The following is a 10386-nucleotide window of genomic DNA, read 5'->3' on the forward strand; positions in this document are numbered from 1 at the left end:
AAAAATAAACCCAGACAAAGCATGATTTATAGCAGAAAGAGCTTTGGTTCCAGAAAGGGCAAAAATCAAATCCCAGCTCTGCCACCTGCTAGCTGGATAACCTTGGGCAAGTTGTTTAAGCTTGACTTCTACAGCTTTAGAATGAGGATAACAATACGTAGTTCATAAAGGTGTTGTGAGAATCAAGTGAAATCATGTGGTGATGTTCCAGATCATATTTCCAGAGAAGCTGTTCACTAAATTGGTGGTTATTTATATTATTTTTGTTAAAGGAGACTTCTGATATAATCAATATGTCTTATGTAGATAGAGTTGTCCCTGATATTCAGCAAACTTTCCTTTGCTCTCTTCTTCCACTCTCACCCCAAAAGTTAGAAGTAGAAAAAGCTATAGCTGGTAACTCAATTATAATCCTTGAGCAAGTAAAACCCATTAGCATCAACAAGCAGTCCTTCAGTTTGACTACTCTGCTCCAAAATGTTGATTGACACTCTAGGTTTCCTATATGGGAAGATGTAGTGAGACCACCTTTAATATTATTTTTAACTAGCTTTTATCTGCATAAGAAAATCAAAGAGAGGAAGAGATGGCTATACCTCCCTTCTACCCCAAGCCACTAATGCAGTAAACCCAGTCATAAGTAGTCTCATCTCTGAAGTCCATTAGCAGTGGAATACATATGGCAGACAGGTTATTACTGGGAACCTCACTTCCAGAAGGTCCCATCATCACTCTTTAAGGTAACTTCAGCGGTTTAAACAATGTCAACAGCATGACTTTTCATGAGGCTACTTGTTTTGAAGCCCAAGACAAACAACTTGAAAAGCTGAACCTGGAACTCAGGAGCTCTATGGCCAATATTCACTCTTCTTCCCACAATGGAAAACCTTAAGGATACAGGTGCATGGGCTTCAGACAAACCACAAGGCTAGGGTGCAGCTGTGTTCTAACTCTTGCCTGCGGCAAGCCAGCAGTGGGCCAAACCAAGAATCACTCCTACAGTGTGACCAAATGTTATTTGACCTTCTTCTTCCACTAACTGACCTACTTAATAGGAACATCTTGGTTTCTTTATCTGAGAGTGTAAATGACATTTGTCTTTCCTATCTTATAGAATTGTGGTGAGAAAAAATACCTTAAGTCATGGAAGTAATGAGTCGATCTTTGAAAACTGAAGCATTTTGCAAAGAGAAAAAAGGGCTGTAACTGATCTAAAGTGGTATAAAAACATTCAGGAGTGCTATAGAAATAGACACAATATCTTTCATATGTGTGTAAAATCTCACATAGGATTTCCGACAGAGCATCCACGTCCTTTTTTTTACTCCTATCTACATTCTAGGATAAGCTCTGTTCTTTCATTCTAAACGTTGCACAGTAAGATTCCACCTTTGCTTCTTGCCAACTGTTTGCTTACTCCATCCGTACAATCGGAGCAGAGTTTGAGCTCCTTGACAGGAACCACTGCACTTTTATGGAGGCTGGCCTCACCTCGCAATGAACACACCTCTTCTCTGCCATCCCCTTTGGCCACTGCAGACACGCTGTTTGGCCAGTTTCCCCTCCAGGAGACACAAGTGCCTTCTCTACACCTTTTAGCCGCAAAATAAGGGAAGCAATTAAGACATACACAAAAATAGGACAAATATTTTACATACATTTAGTGGCTGAATATAAGCTGGCAAGGAGCCAAACGAGTTTATCCCCAAGGCAGCCTGAACAGTGATCTCTCTCACCAATAACTTAAACAAAAGAAAATCCTCTTGTGAAAACTCTGTGTGGAAAATATCAAGGTAAAAATGAAACAATGATGACTCCAGCTAAGATTTAATGTGCAAATAAGGTCAGTCATGTCTCTCAATGACCATAAAGGTTTTTATTTTCCTACTGGGCTTGGAATGTACCCAAATTTACTACAAGATTGATGTGTATATTTTTTGCTTAACTCATATTTTTCGATCATTCCTGAGGTTAAAACTTTCATTAAACATAGTTTTTAAATCAAGTAATTTAAATTCCTGGATATAAAGAGGAATGTTTACATCTTTTTCCTTGACCTTTAGTTATGACATCCATTCAGCTAAAAATATCCTTGTAATAATCTCCAACTGTTACTTACAATCTTCTCTACATTTCAAGGTTTGTCTGAAGTGCCTACTCTACAATCCAGCTTGAAGGCCATCCCAGCCAGAAGATGCCCAACTCTCCCCTGACTTCCTACAGCATGTTCTGTCCTCAGAGAACGCACATCTCCTGCTGTCTCTTAGGAAGTTTCTTTGGGTACAAGACCGATAGCTCATTGAGGGCAGGAATTATTTCTTTTCATCTTGTGTAGCACTTCACAAATATCCCTATGCCAGTGAATGACAAATGTTAGGAGCTCAATAAATACTTGTTGAATTAAAACTAAATACAATAATTTGCGTAAGGCTCTTGGCGTAATTTTGGCACACAGCAATTACTCCTAAATGGGAGCAATTATTATTCTCACATATAAATGAGATTAATGTATCTGCTTTTTTGCCCTATCCTATGAACTTCTAAGGTCTCTCTTAAAAAAAAATGTGGATGTAGTTCTCACAGTCAACATTCATGTCAATGTTCTCTAGAAAATCTCATTAAATAACTAAGAGATTTTTACTTTCTAATTTCACATGAGGCATTTTTCTGGGGGGGAAGGGGGGTCCAAAGTTAGGAAGTTCCTTAACATGAAGATGTAATACAATAAACCTAATAAACTATGTTTTGCTGCAAACCCATGTGCCCAGACTGAAATGAAGGCCTCCTGGGATCTCAGATTACTTGATTTCCCCTAAACAGATATGCATATGAACTGAGGAAAAAGGAAGAACCTTGTGAAATAAAAGGTTTGTTCCCTTACAGGTCAAGAGTATAGGTCATTGTGTCATTTCTACATCCCCAACACTCCTAGTGCACTTTACTTAGTAAATGCAGCAGGTATCCAGTATCTGTGTGAATGAAGTATTAAATTAGTTTTGACCTGTAATGGATTTTAGTCTATTAGTGCCATTTTACAGAGGATGAAATTGAGGCTACAACATTTCAACATGCTATGACTACATATCTAATTTTTGTATACAGCCAGTATTATAACCCACAATTCTTAATTTCCAGTAGAGAACTCTTTCTTCCCATGAGCAAGTAGCATTTATTGAGCATTTACTAGGAATAAAGCACTTTGTATCCACGATGTCGCCTCCTGAGGAAAAAAACCTCCGAAAGATATACTATCCCCATATTTTAGATGGGGAGACTGAGGCTCAAAGAATTTAAGTGACTTACTCAAGGCAATGTGCTGATTTAGCAGGACAACTAAGATTCAAACTCGAATCTGTTTGATTTCAAACCCATTGCCTTCCAAATCACACCACATTAGCATTCATATAGCATTAAGTACTGAGAGAAGGAATTACGTGGGCTTGCTAGAGAAAGCTAAAATCTTTCATCATTTTACTTTTTAAAAGGTCAGCTCCCCCCACCGAAAAAAAAAACTGTATCAAAATGTATAGCCAAGTCAAGCATTCATAGCCAATGTGTCTATAATATCAGATTTGTCATTAAATTAGAAAAGGAATCTATTCCTGAAGAACAACTGAGCTGAAAGCTGAATGATCGCAGGTTACCTCTTGCTCACTGAATCACCAGGTGCAGATTCCATGTCTCACTGAAGATGAAGAGGTGGGTGGATGAGAGAACAACCAAATCACTACTTAAGGTAAAGGGTGCAATGTGACAGGCACATGTTAATGTCCTCGCTTTTCTACAAGGAGATGGAGCTTCCAGCTAAGAGTACGTCCTCCTCCACCATCATCAGAAAATCAACTCAAGATAGGATTATCTAAAATACAGATTCCAAAAGGTCTGAGTTTTTCCGTCCTACTTTAAAGTCCATTGAACAAGCCCTTCTGTGCAGTCTGGGAATAGGATCACTTTGGGTGACAGTCTCTGTTCTGCCACTGACCTCCTGTGTCTACATGGCAATTCATTTAGCCTCTTGGAACCTCAGTTTCCTCCTGTATGTAATGACAATAATAACACCTACGCATGACATTTCTGTGAAAAATTAAGTGAGATGATGAATGTAAAGCATCTACCCCAAAAGTTGGCCCAGATTGAGACTCAATTTATTCACTAATGTTGGATGGTAAGTGTCAAATCCCAGAACAACTAGAAGCAAAGAGGTACACAGAAATCAAGCAGTCCATCATGTGCTATGAGAAATGTAACATTAAAGATGTCATCACGGCAAAATAGAAGTCAAGTAAAACCCTCTGTTAACAAGTCTTGTAATACAATTGCCAGTGAGAAAGGGGTAGGGTGGTGAATTGAAATACTAAACTTAACTCGGCATAAAAATATGAAAAAGAGATATTAACACCCGTCACCTACTTACTACCAACAAAGGATTTTATAAAGATTAATGCTTCAGCACTTTAAAATCCCTTGGAAAGAAGGAATAAACACATACACCATTATGCATACATATAAAGGCAAATATATATTTTAACACTCTAAGGATTACTATATAAATTTAGATCAGGGCACAGCATGCCTGGGATGAGTAGGGTGGGAACAATATGTTCTTGCTTACGACACCAAGCTCATGACAAATGATTCATACCCAGCACCTTTCATGCCAGAAGATCCCCCCAGGTGTTCCACCAACTCTAGCAACAGTTTCCATCAATCGAGACTGCAGTACAGAGGAATCACATCACACCCACAGATGAGGGAAAACAGACATGTCTTTATACAACTGCTCAAGTCCAACAGCTGAGGGGGCAGGAAAGAGAAGGGAAGGAGGTGAGTGAACCATCCAGAATTCCTCACCAGATTGACAGGCAGCCTATAATTACCATGCATTTGCACCTTGAATGCAGGTGTTGTCATAATCAGAGACTCTTCATAGCAAAGGCTTTTTGCTAAAGATGAGAGGGGTTCACAGGATGTGCATTGCCTGTGGCCCTGAATGGGTTTGGGGGCAGATATATAGGGGAGGACATCTAAATGTGAAAAGATAAGAGTCCCCCATGCCCCTCCACCACTCCAATCTGGCCCTCGGGTTTAAATTAGTGAATTTCCCACCCTGGGGTAAAGTGAAGTGCTGTTGAGAGTCCCAAACAAGTGTATGAGGCTTTAAAGTCACACTGCCCTCTTATGTATAGCCTGGCTCCTAATTCTCTGTAGTTAATCTGACCGGCATAGCCCCCCCAACTTTAGAGATGAAAAAATCCACATTCAGCGGACACTCAACTTGCCTCCGTCAAACCACAAATAAGCAGAACTAGAATTCAGGTCTCCACTCTGCTTTGCATTCTACAAAACTGCCAAAAAATAAAAGTTTATTTATGCTTTCTTTCCCTTTAAAAAATATTTTAAACTTTCTCTAAGTCTGTTCCAGATACGTAGGACTGGCTTTGTTTTGGAGGACATAGATAAAGACTATTTCTCTTTCTCCACTATCTGTATGTATATACGTAAAAAAAGAAAAAGAAGAAACACCTTTGTGTGTGATGACCAGAGCAGAGACTGGGTCACAAGAGGTCTTTATGGAATAAGAGACTTCAGGGGGCAGAAATCTCACCTCATTAGTTAACATGATTTGAGTGATCAAAACTTTAACACTCATCACCTTATTTCCTACGTTATCTCAGACCTGCCTGCATGTTCAATGCCCTGACCCTAACAAGCCCTACTAGAATTATAAGCACCATTTATAATTATTTTTTAATGCTGGCAGTGCTTGGCACCATTTCCTAAATGGAGGTTAAAAATTTGCCAAAGATGTATTCTACTTTTCTCTTTCTTTCCAAGATCTTTCAAGAGATGAGCTAAAAAAAGAGGTCTAATGGGTGAGTGATATTTTACAGCTTGAATTACATTAAAAGCCAGAAACATTTTGAGTCCAAAGTCTTTTACTTCTTAACACAACAAGAGCTAACATGTTTGATGTGTTTCGAATCTCCCCTTAAAGCCAGAAGCTTTGAGTTAATCACTTAAAGCAGTGTGAAAGTTATTCAATCAGTTTAAGAAGATTCAAGTTCAAATTAGAGGATTAATTTTAGTGGCTATGATATGAAAGATATACTAGTTAAGGTAAGGAATGAGGGCAAGGGTCTCCAGAACTTGAATGGAAAGAATTTCAGCTTCATTTATTTGATCAAACCACTCCTGAGAACCATATAAAATCACAGACTCTGTCATGAAGGAGGAATTGTAGGGAAAACGCTGCTACTACTCTCAGGACAGATACATCAATGCTAAATATTATCTATCATGATGTGCCTTAATACAATTTATATCTATGTACCCAAGGAATTCATGATGACAGATCAGTATTTTAAAATGTTCACAACTCTCATTAAAAAGCTGACAATGAGCACAGCTCACTAAAGTGGCACTACTCTGGGAAGGTTTCTGGGAATCACATCACAACAGAAAACGTTTTGAAAGGTTCTAGACTGCATAAACTGTGCATATTACAAACACTACAATCTCAATTACCTGGTTGAAGCTGTAAAACTTGAAATTTTTTTCCCCCATTTTACCCATCCTTGGTTGTTATGTTCTTGTCTATGTCTGGAGAAGTTTCCACACTTTAAAATCACTTTTAGTTATTACAATCAAAGCTGGTTCTTTACTATTTCAACTCACTGAAGTTTCTAGGTTCAATTTAAACGAGAATAGCTCCCTCAGATTGCAGACATGCAAGCTTTTCTGAAAATCTAAAACCTTTCCTGATATGACCAAAGCTCATGGACTTGCATCCTAAGTCCCCTGGAATCCAGCCTCCTGGAATTGAGCAATCCCTTTCCTGCCTTCATAAAGGGAATGTTAAGTCTTTATTTGTGCTCTTCATTAGAGGAGGTCAGGCAATGGGGGAGAACAGGGAGTTGTTGTCACTGGGATATATCTGATCTTCCTGGGACTGACCATGCCAGAGAACAACCGCTCATTCACGGGCTGGAAAGCCCCAGTTCTCAAAACACACTCGCTTAGTGCTGTTAGAAGATGCTGGAGAGTTCCTGCCCTGAAACTTGCAACCACTTGGTCCCTAAAGCAGAGGATACACTGAAGAACACCTTATATACTCTCCACTGCAGTTCTCCCTTGTGGGGAAGAAGGGGTTAGGAGCTCTGCATGAAATTAAAATAAAATAAAATAAAATAAAACGCCTACATATATGGGTCTTCTTAATCTTCCTTGAGCCAGTACATAGGTCTGGCAAGTAAAGGGAAAGTCACCTGAGGGGATGTCAGCCTGCCTGGAAATTTAACCCTTTCATCTCTGTTTTAGGAGAACTTTAACCCCTCTGTTTGCCTGGTCTTCAGTTCCACACACCAATGCGACCAAGGCAACAGGAAATAGGGATTTGACTCCTCAGTTTGAAGCTGTGGCATTTGGAGAGGACTCTGATGGTGTTGGTGGGAGAGATGGGGAGGTTGGTCTCCTAGTAGGTGATGTTAACTCTTGGGAGAAGTGGGCAGAGACCAGTTTGCAGCATCTCCCAAGTCCAGAAACCCTATTTCCCCCCAGTTCTCCATCAGATCACACAGCCGACTTTAACCCTTTCCATCTTTCCACCCCTTTGCCCTCAGTCCCATTCTACTCACGCTGCTGTTGTGGCCAGACCAGTGGACCATGGCTTGGTTGTGTGCTGAGTCTCCCGTCAGCGCAAACGTGGTGCTGGTCAGTCTCAGCTCCTCCATCCGGAAACGGGTGGCTTTGTCCGGGTCCCGCTCCCGAGTCCCAGGCTCCTGCTGCCTTCCATCTCTTAGCACTCCCCGGGGGCGCCGACTCGTGCCCTCTCCCCGTTCTGCCTTCTCCTGATCCCTTCCGCTCCGTCTCCTCCGGCCGGAGCGTGCAGCAACCGCCACGGATGCCCCAGTGCCCCGAGCCCGCTCCAGGGATAGCGCTCGGTCCCCGGGGGCCACTGAGAACAGGGGACGCACTACGAGGGGCAGGGGCGTGGCAGGAGCCCTGCCTGGCCGCCCCTGATGGGAAAAGCCCCTAGGGGTCGAGGCCGAGCGTGTGGCCGAGCTGGGGTGCGGCGGGGGGCAACAGGAGCCGCCGCCGCAGACGCCCGGGGCGCAGAGGACCAAGAGCCCCGCGCCGGCGAGGAGCGCGCTCAGCCGGGCTTGGGGGCCGCCGCCGGCGCCAACTTTTCCCATCGCGGGAGCGAAGAGCAGCGGAGAGAGGGGTCCCAGACCGAAGGTGGCGGCGCGGAGCTCTGCGCTGGCGGCTGTGGGGGGCGGGCGCTCAGGACCCCAACTCCATCCAAGTTGCGCCGAGGTGGGGGCGGGCGGAGGCGGCGCCGGGCAGGTGGCGGCCGCTCGCCCGGGCTGGGCTTGTGCCGAGCGCGGGTCCGGACGGAGCGAGCCGCCGCCACGCGGGGGTGGAGCTGAGCTGAAGTCACTGGCGGAGCGGGCGCGGGCGCTGGCGGGCGACGCGGGAGGGAGGGCAGGCGCTGCCGGGGCTTCGGGCGCCGCTTCCCGCGGCCGAGCTGCGCTGCGCACCGGGTCTCCGGGCGCTGGAGGCGCCGCCGGCGACCTCCCCTCGGCCTCGCAGGCGCTGCTGCCGCCTCTCCCCACCGCCCACTCTGCGCCCCGGCGGCCGCGGGTCCCGGCGCTGAGTCCGCACACCCTGCCTGCGGGGGCGGTCGACCCCGGGCTCCCGGAGCAGTCGCTGTGTCGGGAGCTTCCTATTCCTGCTTTATTGTTTCTATCAGTCTATGTTGCTGTTTCCTTTTTTCTCCGTCTTTCTGGTCTTTTCTAGTTGAGGAGATAGGAATGGGTGGGCTTCTGCTCCTTCCCTCTCTTATGCTTCCTGAGTTGGCATCTTGACCTTACCCGCAGCAGAGCCTGTGTGTCCCAGCCTGGGGGAGATCCCGGAAAGGCAGCAGCAGAGAGTGATGTAATTAAATGATCTCGTGTGTGTGTGTGTGTGTGTGTGTGTGTGTGTGTGTGTGTGTGTTAGTTTGGGGGATTTTTTTTTCCCCATCAATTTTAACGCTTAGATTTCTCTCCTAACCTCCTAAAGCATTCACTGAATTTGAACCCAATCTTCCTGCATGCAATCATATTTAAGAAAACGCTTTCCACTACGCGTTTTTTAAGCGGATGTATCTTGGTTTCCCTAAGAGACTGCAAACTCATTGAGGACAAGAAGATCAAATTTCGAGCAACTTGGAGGAAGTGACCTGTTTTTTTGTTTACCATTTTCCTCAGTACGAGGCACAGTACCCTACATGGGAGGAAATCGGCCAGTCATTAGTTCAATAAATATTTATTGTGAGCTAATGCATATCTGCATAACAAATAAATACAGGAAAGAAGGCACAGTACTTATAGTTATTCTGTGTCACTTGGTGCCTGGCCCAGTGCTACTGCCACATGCTTTGAGATCCCTATTAGCAAGTCTGTGATGGTGCTCTGCCACTGGTTTGCTTTGGGACCTCAGACAAATCACAATCTCTCAGCTTCCTAAGCTTTAAAATTAAATGGTCACATTAGATGACCTTTAAAATCCCTTCCGCTCTTAAAATTCTATAATTGTATGATTATAGTATCTGCCCAGCCTAGCACCCCTGCTACTGTTCGTAAGTTCAGATGAAGATTTATAGCAGGTGAATGGGCCTTGAAAAATGGCAAAGAATTTCCCAAAATCCAATCCTTTTTAAAGTAGACAGTTTGCTTCTAAGGGTTGAAATGGTTTCAGATTTCTTTGCAGTCTTCATATACGTAATATTCTCTTATGTACATGTTAGTTATTACATTATTTAATGAATATTTACTGATTGAATAAATGAATGACACAACAAAATAGTACCGATTCCAGTTTCTAGTTACATTTTTGTTCATTTTCATACTAGAATAATAACCTCACTGAAAAATCTGTATACCGTGTTTGCGATGAGGCCAAGTTCAAAGTAATACGGAGTGATAATTACTCTTCAATTAGTGAAATTCTTTCTAATGTTGTCCAAGAAAACGTCCGTTATATCAGTCCAATCCAGAGAGGTGTTGTAAAATATCAGCCTAAGTTATTGTTCTTATGACCAGCGCAGGAAAAGTGCAAATGCAAGGAGGGCAGGCTTCTCAGCCATTAAACTTGAGTACCTAAAAGGACAAAAGAGTGTCCCGTTTGTCGTTAAAGAAGAAATACAAGCAAAAGCACCTTTATGCCTGGATCCTCCAAAACAGAAAGGCTGTCTGGCAGGCTATGGCCTCTAGATGGAGGAGAGGAGAGCCAGAGGTCCTCTCTCCTCCTCAAATTGCAAATGTTCTTTGTCAAAACCCAGAGCGGTCGTTTTTTCTTTCCTTAGAAAGGTTTTTAGAGCTTTGCAGGATCATTTACTTAATGACT

General features: G+C 43.3%; 1 protein-coding gene across 5 annotated transcripts in view; it reads right to left on the reverse strand.

Moving 5' to 3' along the window:
* The window catches only part of SORCS1 (sortilin related VPS10 domain containing receptor 1), a 594724-nt gene extending 585988 nt beyond the window's left edge, over positions 1–8736 (reverse strand). For 2 of the 5 annotated variants that reach the window (XM_002821140.5, XM_009245781.4), the window contains exon 1: positions 7635–8736. In XM_002821140.5, coding sequence (XP_002821186.6) covers positions 7635–8192 — 558 coding nt within the window. In that variant the 5' untranslated portion in view covers positions 8193–8736. The remainder of the gene's footprint in view (positions 1–7634) is intronic. The other 3 variants (XM_003777633.4, XM_054522835.2, XM_009245780.4) reach the window with 2 other exon arrangements.
* Between the last annotated feature and the right edge of the window lie 1650 nt (positions 8737–10386).

Source organism: Pongo abelii, chromosome 8 (assembly GCF_028885655.2).
Source record: "Pongo abelii isolate AG06213 chromosome 8, NHGRI_mPonAbe1-v2.0_pri, whole genome shotgun sequence".
NCBI classification, from domain to species: domain Eukaryota; kingdom Metazoa; phylum Chordata; class Mammalia; order Primates; family Hominidae; genus Pongo; species Pongo abelii.